This window comes from Oryzias latipes, chromosome 1 (genome assembly GCF_002234675.1).
Source record: "Oryzias latipes chromosome 1, ASM223467v1".
Lineage (NCBI taxonomy): Eukaryota > Metazoa > Chordata > Actinopteri > Beloniformes > Adrianichthyidae > Oryzias > Oryzias latipes.
In genome coordinates, this window is record NC_019859.2 from 10,691,288 (window position 1) to 10,713,184 (window position 21,897).

A 21,897-nucleotide genomic window follows, 5' to 3' on the forward strand; every position below is an offset into this window, starting at 1 on the left:
AATTATGGAATAATTCCTATAATGAAATCAAATGTCGAACCATAAATATATTAATTTCAAGAACACCAAAGACAGTAAATTTGGCCCAAAGACAACATAAAAGTGTTTCATACAAAGAGTATTTATGTATAGAAAAAAAAAACATACAAACGCTTATTAATGTTAATTATTTCAACAGTGATGTGCTCGCTTTAAGAGTCTCATTTTATCCAACTATTTTTTTCCCTATTTTCTTTATTTAAATGTCATACAAAATAAAATAATCTAGATAAATTAAAAACCACAAGACAGAAAAATTAAATCTACATTATTCTTTTGATTTATTGTATTGATTGTTTGGGGACTCTATTTAGTTTATTTCACATCTCGGCCTTTAAATCTTCTCATTTAAACATCTCAGCTCTTTTTTTGAACAATTCACTAATGCATATACAATAATTCATCTTTAAATTGGGAGGAGCCGCCGTCATTGCAATGCACAGAAACAGACCAATGAGGAAGAGATTTGGAAATAGATTACCAATTCTAAAGCTTCACCTTAAACTGATGCACCACAGCTTCATCTTTAGTTTAACGAGACTATCCAATTTTGCAGTAGAAATGTAGAATAAAAAATAATATCCACCAAATTGTCGACAGCTCAACTAAACATTTAGTTTATTGTATAGTCATTAATAGGTTTTGCATGCTAGGATTGCAGACATTCATTTCTCTGTTCAATTATTTTGGGAGGAATCTTCACATCAATCTCTGCAAATCTAGGAGGAAATGGGTAAAGTCTTCCTGTGTCTGCTGCTGTCACTCTACAGCTTTATTAACAGAGTTCATTTTCCTTATGAGGGAAAAGTGTTTTGTCATTTCAAAGTATTTGAAATCATAAAAAGGCATCCTGCATTTTAACATGTTTTTGTGCTTTGGAAATTTAGAACTCATGCTGAATACGTTCATTTGCAGGAATAAAGGCATAATTTAGCAATTTCTTTTGTAGTTTTACACATCACTAAAGTGGATTTTTCTGATATTGGAGAATAAAAATATAAAATGAAACAAGAAAATACACAATATAATAATAATTATATAATTTGTAAATACTTTTGCTGTAAAAGTTTATTTTAAAGCTTTTTTCCGCCTCGTTGATCCATCATTTTTAGATCAGGCAGCCTCTGATCTGTTGCGTGGTGTTTGACCTCCACCCTCTGTCATCAGCTGCTCCAACTCAAGAGGAAGAGGTGAGGTGGAGGCAGAGGAGCCGTGCCTCGTGTCACGTCTCCATGCCTGCTCTGACACCCTCCCCTTTTTTAATGAAAGGTTATCTTCTTGGCAATTACCCACCAGACGAGTTAACCAAACACTGTTTTGGCATCATGTGAGGAACTGGAAGGACAACAAGCCGTCAGCGGGGTTCAGGAATGCCGGTGATAACACTCCAATCTGACTCTCGCCTCTTCAGCACGACTGTCCCAAGTTCAGCCAAAAGAAATTTTCCTGACATTGCGCTTTTATTGTTAAAGAGGCTTATTTTTATTTGTTTTAAACATCTCACCAGTAGCAAAGTTTGAATTGAATGCAGCAGAAATTCCTTCAAAGGTGGGATTTGTTTCAGATCAATTCAAATATAAACCATTTAGTTAAAAAAAAAAGTTTTTTTTTGCAGATCACTCTGAAGTCAACAATGGGACAACTCCAAATGTTTTGGTTTTGTTTGGTGCATTTAAGGACACAGTAGTTTGCTCTAACTGTTAAATTTGACTTTAAGATGTGGTTTTTTATCCACCAGTGAAAATGAGGATGAGGTGTCAGTTAGTCTTTTTGGTCAGAGCAAAGCGTTTCTTCATTTTACTTTGTGCATTTAAAGTAAAAAAAAAAATGTCACTGAATTAAACAACAAAGCCAAAGTTTTAGCTGATTTATTTTTATTCTCAAAGGAACTTAAGCTAATTCATAATCTGTACAGTTTAACATGATATCAACGCTTCACAGCTATAACAGCTTCCATTTTCTGGCAAACTTTCCGTGGGGTTAGGACTCTTCATGGGACGTCTGACTGTTCCAGAAACACATTTTTGACGTCAGACATTGCAGTTGAGGGAAAGTGTTGAGCTCGGAGACTCTGATTCATGGAGCCGCCATCAGTGAGTGGATGTGTGGGTGAATGGGACTGTAAAGTACTTTGGGTTTTCTAAGAAGGTAGTAAAGTGCTATTGAAGTACACGCCGTGTCAAACAGGTTCTATTAGGTTAAAGTCAGAACTACATGCAGGCGAGTCAAGTTCCTACACACTTCCAAACACTCTTATGTCTTTGTCGACTGTCTTCGAACATCCCCAGACTGTTCATACTTCCTAGTTTGGAGAGTCTTTCTTTTCACTGGAGCTAAGGGTTCCTATCAAACTGCCCACATCATGATCCTCCCTCCACCGAGCTTCACACTTGGCCCAACAGCTATTCTTCTGGTAATGTGCAAACCCAGACTCCTCCAAAGGATAAGCAGAAGGAAAAGCATGACGTGTTGACCTAAAGAAAGCCTTTCGCCTTGCTCAAGAGTGCAGTGGTGATGTGCTTTGGAACCATGCATCCGCCACTTTGCACTTTGTCTGCTTGGCTTGGATGCAACCACTGAACCTCAAAAACGTGCTTCCTGAACCTCTCTCTTAAGATCAGCTGCCCTGTTGCCTCTGTGAGGCTGCTGTCACTGCGGATCACTTCCACTGTGTTCTAACCGTGCAGCTCCTGGTGTTGAAAGCTGCTGCTGCACAGGAGCGTCCACACTGGGGTCCTCTGAAAGAAAACCATTGTGTCACAAATGCTTGGATAAGTGCTCTGTGTGCTTATGTGCACTACAGCTGGACGTGGAAGGCGTCTGGAACACCTGAACTCAGGGGTTGGGATGGGGAACTGTTTGGCCAAAGCAGGGATTCCTTCAAACCTTTTCTTTATTAGTTTTTCAGCTTTCGTTTATGTGTTTAAAAAAGTACAGATTGCAGATTGTCGAGCTTTTTTTTTTTTTTCATTTTTACATGGGATTTCAAAAAGGACTTTATTATTTTTTTCTTTCTGAACCACAAACCTAACTAAACGTTAGCTGTAGGGAGAGAGCAAAATGGCAAAGAGCTTTAAAAAAAAGCTGATCTTTGAAAACTAAATTTTTATTATCATTATTATTATTATTGAATTTGAAACACACCAAAAAGTGTCTCGTTTAACATATTTAGCAAATAAATATGGCCTAAGCAAGAATTGTGGCCATGATGAGTTCATGTATGTTAAAAGCAGATCAGGACAGTTGAACCACATCTGGACCTTAAAACACACAATAAAACCCAGAAAAGGCCTGAAAAAAAGTCTAAGGAGGAGTCATGTGGTTTTGTTTTTCTAACCCCATTTATACTTAACTTAATTTCTAATTGTAAATAAAAAAATCTTCAATAGTTTTGCTCTTCAAGGTGATGTTATATGAAGTTCTGCATGTAATGGTATTTTGTGAATTTGTGACTTACAGCATGAAAGGGTTAAATTAGAGGCCAGAAAGCTTTCTGGAAGCAGAGGAAGTGTTGAGACTCTTCATCATCACTTGCAAGAATCACATCTGACAGATCGCCACCACAGATAGTCCCTATATGTGTCCCTCTGAGCAACAATAGAATAAGAGGTTTGGAATAAATCTGATTTTTTTCTATCTCCAGCACATGAAACAAGCGATGCACAGCAATGAGAACAAAGACTTTTATTGGAAAGAATAAAACGTCAATGATGATTTACAACACTGAGAAACTCGCATGTCCAAGAATTTAGGTGAAAAGTTGAGAGATGAATGCAAATCAAGAGCAGTCATTCTACTTTGTGAAGCACATTGGGTTATTTTTGCACAAAACAATTATAATCTGGGCAAATGCAGAAGAAACGGAGTAGCTTCGTTTTGTTAAAAATGAAAGCACCCGCGTGCTGTCAAGTTCCAGCAAGAACCGTGACCTCATCCGGCAAAGCCCAGCTCTTTGTAGTCGGCCTCGATTTCTGCAATGATGCCCGCCATCACGCTCCTCAGAGCCTGCTGCCCGGCGGCATCCAGCCCGGCCTTCTCCGCCATGACCTTACCGATCACCTCAGTTATCAGCTGATGCAGAGAAAAGCATGGGAACAATAAAAAAAAAAAAGCTTTTACTTCCAGTCAGGCTGAAGGAAATGATCTGCTTCGACTGCTCCCAATCCTCACCCTGAAGTTGTTGATGGGGATCTTGTGCTTGGTGGCATGGCTGTTAGCCAGAGGTTTGAGAATGGCACCATGGTTGCCTCTGGCCTTCAGCAGCTCTCCAAGCTTCTTCAGCACCGTGGCTCCGTGGGCCGACAGAGCTGCGTTTCCTGCCATGTCGCCTTTGGCGATGCCAGCAAACTTGGGGAACAGCTTCTGAGTTTCTGGGTACTCATGAAATAAACTGAGGAGTAAAAGGGAAGCATGAGCAAAAAACAACAAAACACCTGAGAACCTTTTTTTTTCAGAAATCCTAGGATTCTTAACACATTGGAGTTTCAGATTAAGCTACGTTTTTAGAGTTTATTCAGATCTTCATATAAAATTTAAATTGTGGTGATATTTTCCCGTGTTTCTGCTTCTGTTTCGAAACAAGTCTCTCCACAGGACTTTGGTCTGTGACGCTCAAGAGAATCTAAGTTTTCTTTTTAAAGAACAAACAGTTTGATGAAGTGTAGAATAAACAAAATCCTTTAAACTGTGGGGATCTCGTTAAAAGATAAACTACTGAGCCGTATTCTTGGGAAAGTTGAGAATAGGAGAATAAGAGGCACTGACCGGGTCAGAACCAGGTTCCCATGAGTGTTGTAGTCTGCTTCCACTGGTCCCCAGTGCTTCAAAACCATGTCATAGTCCGCCATGATCTCAGAGGACCGAGTCTGATGAAACAAAGGCAAACAACACAATTTATAAATAATCTGAAACTTTAATTCAATTTGAATCAAAGACAACACCCCGGTTTCCTGTTTTATTTATTTTTTTGCATGTGTTTCAATCTCGTTTAATTCCTGTTTGATTTGGTGGCCTCTGTCCAAGAACCTCTCCCTTCAAGGGCAGATGGATCACCTGCTGTGCCCCTTGTGAGTCTGGAATGTGTCCTGGGTGGCGTTCTGCTCAATTTCTCTGAAGGGAAATCTGATACAGAGTTTTTCAAAATAATCTAATGTGTGCTCACAGATAAAACCCTTTTCCTAAACAGCTTTTATCTGTCTGTAAGCAGACAATCACCTGTTATTCAGTATTCTCAATCTTAAAATTCCAGTTATTACGGATCATAATTCATAAAGAAGTCTCCTGTATTCTCTATGTTTTAGTTCTATTTTTTATTATCTCACTTTTTTATATATACCGGTAGTTTTTCTGAACAAACTCACTTTTATCAGATTAGTCTAAAACCAGCATATGAACGCATGGAATCCTTATAAAAAGTTTTAAAATTAGGAGGATAGGAAAGCCATTATACCTGGAGGGGATCAAATATCCGTGTGGTTATCCCAGGTTCTCTTTAGCCTGATTTTGCCCCTTCAACGCTGACCTTTTATACTCCCTCCCTCCATCCTGCTACCAAATTTTTCCATCACTCCCATGAGCCGGCTCCGTCCCTGCACGCCTCTCAAAACGCAGTCAGCTTCTTACGGTTCGACACAGGAACTGCTGATTCCATGCAAACATGCATGTCAGCTAATTATTTTCTGTTGATAGTCTGAGCAGCTGCTACAGGAAATTGGGCAAAAATGCAGAGCTGCAAAAACTCTCGTGGAGGATTTAGAAAAAAAATCGTCTTTTTTAAAGAATCTTCTTGATTTGTTGATTCCTCCTCTAATGCATCACATTTTCTGCCCAACAGCTGAGCTGTTTAGTATAAACCAACTGCAATGTTTTGTACAAAAATTACAATTTCCTCGCATCACTAACTGTGCATGAAAACAGTTCAATTGATCAAAAGTGGTGTCAACATTTAATTGTGAAATTTATTTTACAGGATTTTATTGTTAAGCAATTTAACATTTGTTTTTGTTTTTTAATGGACAAACTTACAACAAATTTAGATTAAAATCATTCTTTTTTGGCTCCTTATAATGTTCCACCATTGGGAAGTGAGGATGTTCTTCCAAATATTTTAGGTTTGCAGCAATATACACGATATTCTAATTATAAACACATATTTATAAACATATAATTGTTAAAATAGTATCCAAAAGCAGAAGTCAAGCCATCTCTCTCTGCAGTGATGCTTTTCCATTTATTCATTTTCTAAACCCTTTTGGGGTCACAAGGTTGCTAGAGCCTATCCCTGGGTACCCTGGGCAGGTTGCCAGTCTATAGCAGGGTGTAGTCATGCTTTTATTTATTTTTAAACAGTTTTGTATGAGTCAGTTGAAAAGTTCTCTTAATAGAATATCTCACATTGAAGGTGTCATCTTTGGCATCAAAATGCAACAGTTTTGGCTCATGGAACAGTTTTACTCTGGGAATTCTTAAGTGGGACCTGTGCTGCAGCGATGGACGAGCTGTCAATGAACAACCCTCCTGGTTAAAGTACCACAGGTGTCCTTCACTCCCTTTTCAGTTTCCTTGAATTGTTTACTGAAGATATAAAACTGTAAAAAAAAAAGAAAAAAAAACAACTGTGGGGTGTAACGATTCTGAATGACGACCAGAGGAAGAAGTGTCTTCCTGCGTGGACTCTGCATGATCTTCCTTGCGTGATAACGGTTTCTCCAAGTGCTTTTCTCTCTACGTGCTGTTGGAGCCGGTACTGAATCTGACAATACATGAGATGAACTGCTGACCTGTTCAGTCTGCAGCCCGGTTCTGACCCGGTGACAGCTGGGACTCACTTCAGTAACTATTAGTGGGAAGACGTAGTAGCTGTGCTGCTTTTTTAAAGACTATGGCACTGCAAACACAATTGAATTAAAAAACAACAGTATATTAAACATTAAATAGCTTCATTATATAGTTGCATTAAAACAATGTTGAAATAAATGATTAATTCATACTGTTTTCTTTCCTTTTCATGCAAAACAACAACAGTGACTTACGTAAAATAATAAATAATAAACTACAATATTTTTAAGAAATGTGTCTACTTTCTAAATTTCTTCAAACTGCATATAATGTTATACCAGCACTTTTTGGAATCAAGCAAACCTCAAAACAAAAGCTTGTTCTTGTTGAACACAAATTCTGTCTTTAAATCTGTATAGTAAGGTCTCAACCATAATCACTGAACCTTGAAGACCAAAACAACTATATTCTTGAACAGCTTTGTCCAGTTCAGATAATTAACTTTGTACAATTACAGTGCGTGTTTTTTAACTATACCATCTGGCTGGTTATAAAAAGGTAAAATATGATATTTTGTGCCCTGCAGGGAAATAATGATGATGTGGCTTAAATTAGAACACAGAAAAAACAGAATAAACCTGCAGCCTAAATTAGGCTTATTCTAAACAGTTTGTTTCCCTTTCGGCTTTTCCCATCAGGGGTCGCCACAGCGAACGAGTCGCACGGTAAACTTGGCAATGTTTTACGCTGGATGCCCTTCCTGACGCAACCCTCTCAAAGCAACCGGGCTTGGGACTGGCAAAGAAGTTGAGAAGGGAACAGAGAGCAGCTTGGAGTCGAACGCTGGTTTCACGGACGGAAGGCGCCGCAAACCAGCACGAGCTTAACCGGCTCCCTCAGGCTTATTCTAAACTAAATTAAAAATATGTTTTGGTCAAATATTATTTTCATAATTATTCATATTTATTGTTATAGTTTTAAAGAATTGGCTATTGTTCAAACTCAATTTCTATTAAATTAGCCAATCTAATAAAAAATTAAAGTTTAAACATTTACATTTCTTCATCTAATTTTAGAAATGATATGTTACCAACCCTAAGGCCCATGTTAAATATTACATGCTTTTCTATTTTGTAACTTCTTTTCTTTAAACGTACACAAATATACACGGTGATTTTTTTTATTAAATAAGCAAAAATAAATCATTGTGTTATTTTTTTTTGGATCAATGCATTTTAATGGTTGGTTCATTGACACGTGTTGAGTATGTCCCCTGGTGGTACAAAATTGAAATGACACAAGGTGAAAGGTAAGCGTTTCCTGATTGGTTCAAACTTTAACCTCATGTTGGTTTATCCAATAGCAGCTCAAGCTGGGATCACGTGGGCGATTACACCCGGAAAAACGACTAGACTGTCAAAAAGACAAGAAGTCGATTTACATCGAAAAAGTCTCGGTTTTTTTTATTTACGTTTATCGTTTTTCTTGCGATGATAAATGCGTTAAAAAGCGTCAGACTCATGTCGTCGAGTTCAGTAAAGCAAGCAGGTAAATGTTGATCTGATCTTTTATGTAACCTGGCACAATCATGACACTAGACATTTGTCTTGCATTTTAAATTGTATGTTTTGTTAATAAACATTATATTTATGGAACGTATTTCCTCTTTTCCATTCAGAAATAAATGAAAATGATTGTAAAAATGAATTTACTGATAAACTATGACTGAGTAACTAGGGGTTTAAAACGCATTGGGTGTGTTTGAAAAGGAAAATAAAAGCATTTCTATACAAGTTTACACAATTCACAGTAAAACAGTTTATGTGCTAGTAGTTCTGAGCTGCTGCATTATGTCAGGAATAAATTAGTATTACGTATTATCATTTTAAAAAGTTATTATTTCATTTTTTTAAGAGTTAAAATATGGGATCAGTATCTCGCTCAATTTTAGCCCAATATCCAGTTGAATTATAGAAATTTAAACCAAAATTTACCTGTTTTATTTAAGTAGACTGACCTTTACTTAAATAATAACCTATATTTTATCAATATTTATCAGATGTTGTAAAGCAGAAGATAAGGCCTAACAAAAAAAATCAATAAATCCTCCCAACAGTTTTTCCTTCTCTGTGTTCAGTTTCCGAGCTCTCTGTGCCGGTCCCATGGGGAGAGATCCGGGGCAGAGTGTGGGGTCCTGAACACGGCAGTCCGGTTCTGTGCCTGCATGGCTGGGCTGATAACAGCGGTACCTTCAACACGCTTCTCCCTCTTTTACCCAAAGGTAAATGTCTAACAGCTTCTCCAGCTTTTTTCCATCATTCCTTCCAGGCTGTGCATTCTAAAAAAAATTAAAAAAGTCATGATAACAAACTTTTATCATATATAATTATTCATTTGTAAATGAGTCTGACATCAGCAGAACCCACTTTTGGTATTCAAACATGAAGAAAAGTGTCACAGATTCTTAACAGAAGTAACAAGTGCAATAAAAAAGCTAATTCTGTATAACACAAGGAACATTTTTTAAAAAGTTCATTCCAAGGTTTTTAAGAACAAAAATAAAAGTTATTTTAAAGCATGAATGCTAAACTTAGATGTGTGGAAGTGTGTGCTGTTTTCAAGAAGCCCTGAGTCTGTGGATTGCATGATGACATGTTAAAGTGATGGAAAACTTGTATTCAAGTCAGAAAGTTCCAATATCACTTATTTTTTTGTTCACAGAAGGTTTTGACCTTATCTAAACAGAAGTTGGCATCCTAAAATAATTTTTTTTGGATTTGTCTATAAAAAAAAAAAAAACGTTTAGTTTATTTCAGTTTTCTTTTCCAATTGATTTCTTTCCTGCTGCAGCAAACGCTCAGACGTAGCTGCACTTACCCTCCTTTTCCGTTTTTCCTTCCTTCAGACTGCAGGTATGTGGCCATGGACCTGGCGGGTCACGGCTGCTCCTCCCATCGTCCTGCTGGCGTTTTGTACTCCTTTCCCTCGTACGTGATGGATGTGCGCAGAGTCGTTGAAGGTGTGTGGCTCGAAAGCGTCACCTTTTTCTACTGAGTTTAAATTATCTGCACAACAACGAAAACATTTATTTTTAAAAACCCATGCTAAATATTTATTTTAACCGACAAACACCTTTTTTGGAACTGACGGGGTCGTGTAAGCTTTTTTTGCTTTTGTTTCCATCATTTTTGATCATTTATAACTTCCCAGTTTAATACTTAAAAGTTTCAGGGTTGAAAACCAAAGAACAGCTCTGCTAAAAACACTAATTCTAACACTGTTTGGGGTTTTACAAGTTGACATCAATTTCTAAGAATGTGTCAATGCAAATTCCACAGCTCTGACATCCCTGTTTTTAAGTTTTAAAGTAATCTGATCACCTGTTGTGACGTTTTGTGTGTTAAAAGAAAGAAATTCTATTTTATCCATGCACTAACTAATTTATTAATCACAGTAATTGACTGAATTCTTTTTGAATTTCTTTTAGAATCCAAATGTTGATTGTTTTAATATTTTGGTCAGAGTTGCTCGACCTAGTTTTCATTTTGTTTTGCTTGCTTTGCTTTTGCTTTAGTCAAATGAAAGAGCGTCCATTTGTGTAACTTCTTTCAAACAATTGCAAGTCAGTTAAAAGTTTTGTTTTGCCAGTTGATTGTACCAGTCAGTCATTTTGGGTTTCAACTCAAATAAAAGTTCAAATCTGAATCAAAAGGGAAATAAATAAAGAGAAGAGATCAGTTGATTCACAAATTAAAACATCACATTTTCTGAACCCAAAGGCTTTGCAGCAGTATGGTCTTCCTCTGTCTTTAGTATTGTGGGTATTAAGTCATCTAGGGGCTTTTTAAGATTTTTTTTATTATGTTACTGTTTGCTCTAATAATTTACCCTTAAAATTGTTTTTTTTGTGATATTTTTCAGTATAACATCATCTTCTTTTTTGACATATTTTTGGGTTCAGTACTTTTATCATAAACCTGTACAAAAAACACTCAATATGGAGTTTTAAAATGTGCTATTTTTAATCAAAAAATGTACACAATTGAGAATAGATAAAAGAAAAATGTAAAAATCCAAAAAAAAAGCAAAGACAAGGTCAGAATAATGGGAAAGCGTTCACCAGTTGTCTTTTTAATTTAGCTGTTTTTAGGCTAAATAAAAAAAACCTTGTTGTTTTCTAGAACATAGTTTCTGCAGAGCAGCAGGAGTTCATTAGAAATTTGACTCTGATTTGTGGGCCGGATTGTTGGCGTGGAGTAAGCCTGCCCCACTTCCCATCACCCATTAGTTTACACGCTCTCCTGCTATCTTACAACTCCACTCTAAAATGACCTGTACGACAAAAATGGCGAGCAATTGCAGCTATCCAGACGTACAGTTTTAAGCCAGATGCCAGCTCAGACGAGGAAAACGAAGACGTTCATTTGTCTACAAGTGGATGCATCAGATTGATCCGAGTTGCTCTGAGTATTCGCATCTATGGCAATGGCGACAGTAGTTGTCATAGATACGAGGACTCAATCACTGTCGACTGATTCCAACATGGCGGCGCTCGTGTCAGAAAGAAATGGGGAGGGATTTGCCTCTTTTCGCGAGAGCCGGAGGAAAGGCATTTTCTATGGATGACATCACACCTCGATTCAACATTTTCTATGGATGACGTCGCTCCTCGATTCAACATTTCTATGGATGACGTCGCTCCTCGATTCAACATTTTCTATGGATGACGTCGCTCCTCGATTCAACATTTCTATGGATGACGTCGCTCCTCAATTCAGCATTTTCTATGGATGACGTCGCTCCTCGATTCAACATTTTCTATGGATGACGTCGCTCCTCGATTCAACATTTTCTATGGATGACGTCGCTCCTCAATTCAGCATTTTCTATGGATGACGTCGCTCCTCGATTCAACATTTTCTATGGATGACGTCGCTCCTCGATTGAGCCATTGTATTTAAAGGCTATGATGTTAGGCTGCAGTTCACTCCTGCCTTTCAAGTCATTTATTGTAAATTTCCTGCATCCATCCACTGACGTTTCAAAGCCAGAGTTGTAGGAACCAGAACAACGGCCAAAACGTCCACCCGATGGGAACAGTTCGGCCTGTACCACTCAGCTACATTATGGTACATAAAATAAATAAAAAACAGGAAAGCTTGATCTGTTTTTCTGCCGTAATTTGTGAGCTGGTAAACGAATCTGCAGAAACTGGAGGGAGAGATGTTTCCTTTAAATTGAAAACGGTTTCTGTGATGAGATACTGAACCTGGTTGATGATGTGTGAAATTACTCCCACAGCGCTGCGGTGGACCAAATTCTCCATCATAGGCCACAGCATGGGTGAGTGCGACTGCAGAACAGGATTAAAGCCTTTACGCATACTTCCCTTTCATTCACTGAGCTTTTTTAAATTTTTTATTTGTTTGTGGTTCAGGTGGAAACGTGGGTGGGTTGGTAAGTGAGGCGTTGGGACGGCATGGTGGACATGTCGGCGCTCTCCTCTTTATCATCTCTGTGGTTTCCACAGTTTAGCGCTCTGTATCCTGAGATGGTGGAATCCCTCGTGCTCCTGGACTCCTTCGGTTTTTTACCCACACAGACGGTACTTTTCTTAATCCACCCCACACACACACTGACTCACACGCTACACACTGAGCCTGAGCGATTACTCACAGTATTGTGGTTATACTTGGAGTAAGAGTGCCAGTCGTGCTGAATCACAACATTTGAATCATTCCTCGCTCTGACCATCTGGAAACGATGCTGGCTTTCTGTTTTTTGTTGGAGTTCAGAGAGAGCTGGAGTTCATCACAAGTAGAGGGGTGGCGGTGAAGCTAACAAACCCGACATCCTCCCCTCTTGTCTCAAATCATGAAAAGTTTGACTCAGAATCCAACAGGAATTAACTTTATTCCTTCAAAAGGGCAAGTCCTTTGTCAAACTCAAGAAGATTTCATTTATTCGATCTGACGTTAACTAACGCAACCACATTTTTGCCCATATTTTGAATTATTAAGGCTGTTCATAATTACAGGGCTGTTGCTACGGGAAACGGCTACATGTATCCATCAAATAGCTGCTGGATGACAACAATGTGAACCGGCTTTGATGGTGTATGAGATGAAAGAAAGGAGAAAGTATGACTGGAACCTCAGAAAAACAAAAAAAAATGATCCATCATCCATCCTGTGCTGCACAACCTTAAAGTCCCACTCCGATCATCTTTTGATTCATATTCAAAGTGTTCCCAGTGGTCTTTTAAGTATGATGCTGCCCTTTTTAGGCAAGATAGAAAGGACATAGTTTTTGAAGATTGGCAGTAGTTTATTACAAATTCACCTCTGAGTTGTGGGCGGTACTGTTGGCACAGTGTAATCCCACCCCCTCTTCCCCTCCTCAATGCTGAGAGTTTGGAGCGGGGAGCTTATGGCCCCTGCGTTGTTTTCTACGTCACTAATTAGCTCTTTTCCAGACGACATTTTTTTCTTCTGCTCCTGAATAAAGGAATTCTCAGAAATGTCCTTTTGAGCTTCACTCTCTTTATTTCTGTCCTCCGTCATCAGAAACAACGCCACAAGAACATGTTAAAAACACCAAAAACCTAATTATTATGGGAGTAGGTCCTTAAAAAGGCATTAAAAAAATACGGATGCTATAGAATGATGATTGAATTCTGAGTAAAAGGAATTTATCCCATTTTTACCAAACATTTTTAACAGTTTCATGAGCATTCTCCAATGTTTCTTTTCGCCTTTGCGAGTCATTTAATACTTACAGTTCTCCTTTCAAATAAAAGGTGAAAACATTTTTTTTAGATGTGGAAATCAGTTTATTTATCAAATGTAGTTTGGCCTCAGTGCATCGTCTGAGTGCGTAAAGGCCGTAGATGAGTTTTTCCAGTGAGTGAACAAACCGTGAACAAGCTCATTTTAGCTCAATGTTCACTAAAAGGCCGCATATATTGACCGAATTCTGTATCGCTTAAAAGATGTTTATTTTGACATTTCAAAAGTCACATTTGTGAAATGTTGTAAAGCCACCAAAGAAATGGAACCAGCAGCAGCAGCTTTGTCCTTCAGGCCCCTCCTAATGCTTCTAGTTTTCCATTTTTTCAACAACAGCACACACTGTGTTTTCTTTGCAGAAAGACATTCCCCGATTGGTGAGGCAGGGGCTGGATGAGATGATCGAGTATGAAAAAACCATGGCGGACAAGAAGACAAGAGTTTATACTTATGAGAAGGCTGTTGAAAGGTGAAGCACCTTAGCGCTTGCACAACACTCATGCGGTCGTTTTTGTAATTTTCTGTGTAAAAACCTGCAGGCTGTTGGCTGGAAACAAGAGTCTCACTGCAGAGTCGGCAAAAATCCTTCTGGAGAGAGGTTTAGTTCCAGCTGAAGGAGGTATATACTCATGCTCCTTCTCTTCTTTGATCTGTGACTTCCTGCTGTGATGAAGATCTGATGGTTTTTTTTTTTTTTTTTTTCCCGTCTGGTAGGAGTGATGTTCTCCAGGGACTTTCGAATTAATCTGGTAAGATGTCGTTGGACTGTTCCGTCTCAACCCATGGTGAGATGCAAACATGAGAGATCATGTTTGCATCTCACCCGCTTTTGCTTTGTGTTTCCAGAAAAATGTAGTCCGCATAGGTTTGGAGCAGAGTCTGGAGCTGCTCTCCAGGATCCAAGCTTCTGTGCTGGTGGTGCTGTAAGATCTTCTTCTGCTCCATGGTTTTCTTCATACACGCATAACCCAGGATTTTCACACGCCAATCTTTGGTTTTGTCTGTTTTTTTAAAGAGCAGAAGACGGCTTTGAGAGGATGTTTTCTGAAACGGAAGAGAGAGAATTTACGTCGGCACTTCTTCAAGCCTACAGGGACAGAAATGTGAGTGTTTGGCATAAAACAGGTTGGTGTGCATCTGCCTCTTCCTGTGTGTAGTTGTGCCTCACATGCTGACAGCTGCACACAAGTTGTGTTCAGTTGAGCAGAATGTTTCTGATGCAGCAAAAAATGTTAATATCCTATTAACTGACCTACATACTAAAACATGCTCTGCAGATGTAATAAATGGGAAAGTGTGTCCTCCCTGAGGGGGGATTTCCAAAAACAGCCATTAAATAAAATATTTTTCCATTTACTTTTTGGCTAAAGTAGTTCGTTTTTTGTGAAAAAAGGTCCAGGTTTAAAAAACAATGCAAAATAAACTTTAATTTAGAGAAGGCAACATTAGACACCAAAAAAGAACCTATTGACTTCATGATTGAAGCTCTCTTAAGAACGAGTAATAGTTTGGGCCAGGCGAAGTTTATCAAGTAACCACTGAGGCTACTTGAAAGCTCAGACCCATAAAATAACCCACATTTAATTGCACGTTATTTTATTGCCATGGAAACATCATCTTAAAAACTATGTAACTGACATAATTGGCATATTTGTTTTTGGGGCCCTTTTTGCCTAATTTCAGAAAAGCTGAACACTTTCTAGAGACTAAAATAAAGACGACCAGGAGCCAGACAAACAGACTTCCGATTAGCCTGCTAGCTAAAGCGAATTTGTCACCCTTTTCCAACACGTTTACAATAAACGTACACCAATGCTGCATTCATACCGGACGCAATTTGCGCATTGAATTTGCGTCTGCTCATCCACTCTTCTGACGACGTGCATCAAATTTTCTCCTCGATGCCTTTTGGACCCTTGACGCCACGGCCGCGGAGCAACCACTTCTATCAAACAGGTAGTTGTAGTGTTAGATAAGCTAAGTTCTGGTACATCCCTGTCTGCCCTGGGAAATGTCCTTCCGTCATGTGAACATAGCTGAGGTTTCTTCTTTTTTCCCCCCAGAATCAGTTTTTCTAGGAGTTTTTTAGGAGGGTGTAATGGCAGGGATACCCAGTTTAGCTTAGTTTAGCAATCAGCTATTGTTTTTTATGACTGATTTAATGTTTTGTACATTTAGTGCAGCCCTTTGAGATGACTAAAATGATGATCGTAATATCTGGACATAAGTAAAACGGAATTAAATTGAACTGAATTGTTTTTCTGGACTTCATTCATTGCCACATCATGGAAAACACGGATGATGTTGAGTGAGTAGCTTGGGTTTATGTTATGTTTTGGAGAGCTCTACAGAGGCGCCGGCAAATCCGTCGCCGTGTCTGGGTTTACCACATCCCTCATAGACGCTCACAGTACGGTGAATTTCACCATTTACTGCAAGAGATGCGCCTGGATGTGACATATGTTTTTAAAGGTTTCTTCCAGCAGTCTGCAGACCAGCATAGCGAGCTAGCTCTGCCCGACCCTGGGTGTACGCAACCCAGCAGCCCCAGCGGGCTGAGAAAATGGATGGAAGTTCAGGACACAAAACCCTACGTCGAGTAGCCGTATTGGATTTTTTTTTAACCTGCTGATCGAATCCCTGAAAACGTCACGAGCCCAAAGCATGTCCCTGATTGGTTGATGCAGCTCGCTGCGTCTGCCACCCAATTCTTACCGCAGGCCCTCAAATCGCGTCTGTACCTTGACTTAACATTTAAACTCCACGCCCCTGACACATGAATCGCATTCGGTGTAAAAGCAGCATAAAGCTTTCTTAATTTTGACAAAAACATTTGCTTTACACACACACACACACACACACATATATATATATATATATATATATATATATATATATATATATATATATATATATATATATATATATATATATATATATATATAGTACATTTTACAAAAACATCAGTGCGCATGTTTGTTCTTATCCGGTATGGCTCCAATCTAATCAAAAATGGACCTTTATTTTGAAAATTGTTCGGAAAAATGTTTAACTGAATTTTTTGAAAACATCATGAATCTTTATTTACCGTATCATTTCTATTTGAAAGCAAAAATCTGTTTTTTTTAACCAAATCCTGTACTATTTTTTTTTTCAGCATGCCGTGGCCACGGTTCCGGGTAACCATCACGTCCACCTGAACAATCCAGAAAATGTTGCTCCGCTCGTGTCGGACTTCCTCCAGACCAAAGTGCTTTCACTTTCATCCCGACTGACAGATGGTCAGATTTCTAAGTTATAGCAAACGCACACAAGCATCAGTTTTTACTCATAAATAATGCAAAGATCAACAGTTCTCATTAGAAATAGTGAGTGTACTAATAAACAAACGCTCTCTGGGTTCACCAGATAAACCACTATGAGTTTGGTAAGTTTCCGAGTCCCTTAACTAGTCAACCTTCTTTAGCTGCAAACGCGCATTTAATGGTCACGTGTTTTGTACTTGGAGCCTGAAAACGGTGGTAAAAACTAGCTACATGTTTACGCTCGTCTACATAGACTTTACACTGGAAGTAGCTGCTTGAATGCGCGTTTCAGAGGGCAGTATCTGCAATTACAGTCAGTGCAATTACCAGCTACATTTGCTCGGACAGCTTATTCCGATTAAAGGTCATATTCTGGATAATATTCTAATCAAAGCGTTCAGATGAGGTGAATCAGCAGGAATATTTACACTTACATGCTCACATACTAATCAGCAGATGTGACAGATGTGCTGTTGAAATAACTTCTGACTTGTTTGGTGCTTTGTAATATATATTTTATTTTATTTGCAACTTAATTTGAGAAAAATACTCAAGTAGATCCAATGACACATTTAAATCCAGATCCCCATGGAGAACTTATACAAAACTTAAAAAAAAATAATTTTGGTACATTTTTAGCTAGCAGTCAAAATCAGCTCAAACAGAATTTAAAAAAATGTTGGTCTGTGGTTGGATTTAAAGGCCGTGTCACACAGCCACTACGTATATTTTGCATATTTTCCCCAGATGAAATTTCGGTCTTTTGTGATACATGCGTGATATGAGTAATTCATAAGAGTTTCTTGCGTTCGTCGATGTTTCCAGATGTCCGCAGAGGGTTTTGGCCAACGGGTCTTTACGTGTTCAAACTATATGGCCGGTCGAGAATCACGCAGTACAGTTCGCTGGTTACATTGCAGGGCTGGGTCAGAACAGAACCGCTTTTTCAAAAATCTCTCCAATAAAAGGAACATTTTGTTTTATTTTGGATTATAATTTTGGTTTGGTGTGAGATGGAATACTTCAACATTAAAATGTCTCATTATTATTCAGCACTTAAAATAAGAGAAAAATATAAAAGCATGTTTTGATGTTAGTGGGGGGAAAAAAAGAATTCTATTCTGTTTTCAAAATGAGCATTTTAGAGCTAAAGTCTCAGCACAGCGGTGTTTGTGGTTGGCAGGATCATACTGCCAGTATCTCATGATGGCCTCCTTAACAGGTGCAGATGGGTGAGAAGATCCTCATTGTCTGGGGACCAGGTGTCTGCTGCTCAACAACCTGGATATATTTAGGAAAAAACATAAAAATGGATAACAGGAGCTGTCTGAACTTATCAAAGTTTCTCATTGTTGCAGAGTCAAATCAAAGATTATTACAGTTCAAAAAAGATTAGGAAATGAATATTTTTAGTATTTTTCTACTATATAAAACAATATACCGTAGTTTTGGTTTGCAAGTTAAGAATTATTATCAATTACAAAAAATAAATTGGCAATTGGAATTATTTAATATTACGTTTTTTGTTCAAAACTTTTTTATTTCGATTTATTATTAAAGATCGATCAAATTCAGCTCAATTAAAAATTGCTCACGTTGACTTTAGTTTTTTGGAATTCTTTAACATTTTTGAATTTTATAAAAAAATATCCCAAATTGTTTAACTTATTAATCTTTATGGTATTTTGTATCACTGTCATTTTATGCAGATGATACTGTGCTTATGAAACATGTTTCAAAGCAGAAACCCTTCAGCTTCAGTTGATCTTCAAGATCTGGTTTTAGCATAACCCATTTTGTAATCTTTGTTTTGTGTGGAATACAAATGGTGCTAACGTGTAAAATATACACAAAGTGTGATGGAAAGAAGCAGCGTTTTATTTTCCTATTTTTAATAAAGAAACTCCAAACTATGGTGAATTCAAACATTTTTTTTCATACAAATACAATTTAAACACATTTTAGCTCGTGAATGTTTTTTTTTGGTTCCCAACGATGCTTGTTTTTGTCGCATTTTAATCATCTTTTAGGCAAACTATCATAAATTACTCAAATCACGTTTTTCTCTTTTTTTCTGGGTCGTATTACCTACAGATATCATTTTTTTGTGAAAGGGTGAGGAAATATGACTAACGCTCTAAAACCCAAGAAGACCTGATATGTTCAGAAAACCAGACGCAATGGACGAGTAAACTTGTGTAGAGACGCAATGATCTGTATTCTTTAATGAGGAGTTTTGGTAAACCCAAAACTGAGAATTATGACTGCGGTGACAGAAATGTAGCTACAGAAAAACGATCAACGATAAATGCAAAATCAAATAGCAGGTTAGAATGATCATGACAGGATGAAGATTCATTCCTCTTCAAAGTGGAGGAGATATGAGAAGGCAGACACAAGTTAAGGGTTGTAAAAATAATCACATAAACTTGTGCTTTCAATTAAAATATAGACTAAGGTCCTTCTATTGTTATTAGTGGCACGTAATATTAGTACTAAAAAAATCTAATATTTTTAACTATTTATGCATTCAGTGTTTTGTTGGCACTTATCAAAAAATTAAAACTAAAAAATATTTTGCTTTCATTTTCATGTATTTAAAAACACCAAAAATCATATTTTTGGTGTTTTTAACATGTTTGTGTGGCGTTTTTCTCATGATGAAGGACATATATATATAAATATATAAAGAAAATTAAGCTTAAATTACCATTTCTGAGTATTTCCTTATTCAAATTGTTGTGAATCAGGAGCTGTCAAAAGAATGCCATTTGAAAAAGCTTGTAGGTGTGATGTAGAACCTACAATGGGTGGGCCAAAGTCTCCCTTCTCCGCTCTATTCTGATGCATCCATTTGCAGAAAGACTGGATAGTTCAGATATTGCTCGCCATTTTTGTTGCACCGGTAGTTTTAGCTTGGGGTGTGAGGGGCTGTAGGCTAGCAGGAGAGAGAAAGTCGTAACAAGGTCCCACCCTTACCTCAGAGGTCAGTTTAAAATTTCCATATTGACAAATATGTTATTCCAGTTTGATCATTAAAAAAACTGATTTTGTTTTTCTCCCAATAGTGTTGAATTGCAGAAATTTTTAGAATTTTGTAAAAGTTTTGAATCTGACAAAGTGACCATCTCTTTGCTCTGCTGCACTGATACAGGCAAACTGAAAGCAGAATTTGCAGTTCTCTAAAATATGATGCTCTTGTCACCTCAGCAGACTGTTGGCATCTGCCTCACCACAGGAGGTCTTACTTCAGAAATGTCACAAACTGTCTGTTGCATATTTGAAGATTTACTCTCACATTTATTTTGGGAACCATTAAATCCAAACATGTCAGCAGGAGGTTTAAATATATATATTTTTACAATTTTCCTATAAGAGAGCTGAAGTTTTTGATTATTTGAATGTTTATTTTTCCCAAAGGGGGATTTAAAAAAAAGAATGAGACGTAGACGCATTACAAAGAATCCTTTGTTTACCAATCAACAAAATGTTAAAGAAAAAGAGAGGGATTGTTGGTTAATAAGAATTTTATTTGTTTTTTGCTTTTCCCGGCACAACAAATCTTTTCATATTGCATGTGATCAACGTTCTTTTGTGCATTGTCCCTTGTTTAAAATAAATAATACATTTTTAAAAATCATCATTTCTATTTCAGCACTACCCACAAGACCAATACAATTTATGACATTACAGTTACTAATCACAGTAACTTTGGCGGGAAATCTGTTACATTTTTAATTTTACAACGAAAACTACTTTTTTATCTTTTATTTGGACTCTCTGCTCCAAACTATCAGCAACAGAGAGGGGAAGAGAGGGCGGGGTTGCCTTCACACCAACAGTCCCACCCACAACTCAGAGGTGAGTTTCTAATGCACTCCTGCCGCTCTGCAGAAATTATGTCCTAAAAAAATGACCCAGGTTTATTGGTTCTGGCTAAAAGCAGCATCATCATGATTAAAAGACCACTAGGAACGGTTTTAAAACGGATCAAAAGATGATTGGAATGGGTTTTAAAACATTGAGGGGGATAAGTTGGCGTGATTCAGAACAAGAGAACAAACCAAACTAGAACGAATCCTCACGCATGTCACCTGTGCTGGAGGTATCTGTCTCTTCCTGAGGATGTGTTACGCCTGCTGATTGCTTATTAATTCTAAAGATAAGAATCGCTTTTTGTCAGCAATTTCCTTGTGTCTTCCAAGATCAACAGTTTTTGTTTTTTTCAACTTTGAGAACATTTTTTTTTTTTTATGACAAGCAAGCAAAGTCACTCTTTTTCCCCGCTATTGCTTATTAAAAGAGTGAAAAGTCTCATGAGGTCAGAAAATAGAAAAGACAGGCAGCTCCTTATCGCACAAATGATGACCCTCATTACCCTCACTCTGGTGCGTGGCAGGGTGACCCCAATTACTGAAGCGGAGCCGCTCAGTGGCAGCAGGTGAGTCAGAGTTTGCACAGAGCGGCTCTCAGGTGAGCTGGTGACACCGAGGGAAGGTCAGGTTTACCACCTCAGAGGCCAGACCGCCCGCCCTGAGACAGAAGCTGGAAAACAGGACTGTGAAGGAAAAACAGTTGAAGTTCTTTGTTGTTTTTTTCTGAGGTTGGGTTAAAGGCAGAGAACAAATGTTTAGCTGTGCGACAGAAAGTCACACTTTGCGACCTTGAAATATGGAGCTGAGCTTAAAAAATACAGAAATGGTGTTCTAAAAAAAAAAAGCACGAGTTTGAAATCACCATTCAGCTTGAAAAATGACTCTGAGGCTAAGTTGATTAGAAAAAAGTGCATTTATTTGGGCTGAAAACGTAATGAGGAAAAGATGAAGATATATGGATGTGATGCGGTTCCTACAGCCACTGGAGGTATGGCTGCACCAAACTCAAAAATGTAAGCTATGCTCTGAGCTCTGCTGCCATATTTACAGAAAGAAAGCTTTTTTTTTCTTGTTTTTTTTTTAAAGCAACACAACACTAGTGCCACACAGCAG

The 21,897-nt window shown here is 37.9% G+C and overlaps 2 protein-coding genes across 3 annotated transcripts; one reads left to right on the top strand and one right to left on the bottom strand.

Moving 5' to 3' along the window:
* Positions 1 to 3,711: 3,711 nt before the first annotated feature.
* mb (myoglobin) lies at positions 3,712 to 5,620 on the bottom strand. The gene is made up of 4 exons (XM_004065702.4): positions 5,489 to 5,620; positions 4,804 to 4,904; positions 4,210 to 4,429; positions 3,712 to 4,110 (listed from the first exon to the last, which is right to left on the bottom strand). Exons 2-4 carry the CDS (start codon positions 4,884 to 4,886, stop codon positions 3,970 to 3,972), a joined length of 444 nt encoding a protein of 147 aa, XP_004065750.1. The 5' UTR covers positions 4,887 to 4,904; positions 5,489 to 5,620; the 3' UTR covers positions 3,712 to 3,969.
* Positions 5,621 to 8,195: 2,575 nt separating this feature from the next.
* serhl2 (serine hydrolase like 2) lies at positions 8,196 to 18,822 on the top strand. Of its 2 annotated transcripts, XM_023955800.1 has the most exons (13): positions 8,196 to 8,364; positions 8,954 to 9,097; positions 9,722 to 9,835; positions 12,118 to 12,159; positions 12,254 to 12,273; positions 12,347 to 12,421; positions 13,964 to 14,073; positions 14,144 to 14,223; positions 14,319 to 14,353; positions 14,451 to 14,527; positions 14,620 to 14,707; positions 16,762 to 16,885; positions 18,132 to 18,822. In XM_023955800.1, exons 1-13 carry the CDS (start codon positions 8,307 to 8,309, stop codon positions 18,143 to 18,145), a joined length of 981 nt encoding a protein of 326 aa, XP_023811568.1. In that variant the 5' UTR covers positions 8,196 to 8,306; the 3' UTR covers positions 18,146 to 18,822. The 2 variants fall into 2 exon arrangements, with proteins under 2 accessions (XP_023811568.1, XP_023811566.1); XM_023955798.1 differs by having other exon boundaries at positions 16,762 to 18,822.
* Positions 18,823 to 21,897: the final 3,075 nt, after the last annotated feature.

Coding starts and splice junctions, on each gene's coding strand:
- mb (XM_004065702.4), bottom strand. CDS start 4,886: ATGGCGGACTATGACATGGTTTTGAAGCACTGGGGACCAGTGGAAGCA. Junction 4,430..4,803: donor GGGAACCTGGTTCTGACCCG/GTCAGTGCCTCT, acceptor TTTACTCCTCAG/TTTATTTCATGAGTACCCAG. Junction 4,111..4,209: donor TCCCCATCAACAACTTCAGG/GTGAGGATTGGG, acceptor TCTCTGCATCAG/CTGATAACTGAGGTGATCGG.
- serhl2 (XM_023955798.1), top strand. CDS start 8,307: ATGATAAATGCGTTAAAAAGCGTCAGACTCATGTCGTCGAGTTCAGTA. Junction 14,224..14,318: donor TTTAGTTCCAGCTGAAGGAG/GTATATACTCAT, acceptor CCCGTCTGGTAG/GAGTGATGTTCTCCAGGGAC. Junction 14,528..14,619: donor GCTTCTGTGCTGGTGGTGCT/GTAAGATCTTCT, acceptor GTTTTTTTAAAG/AGCAGAAGACGGCTTTGAGA.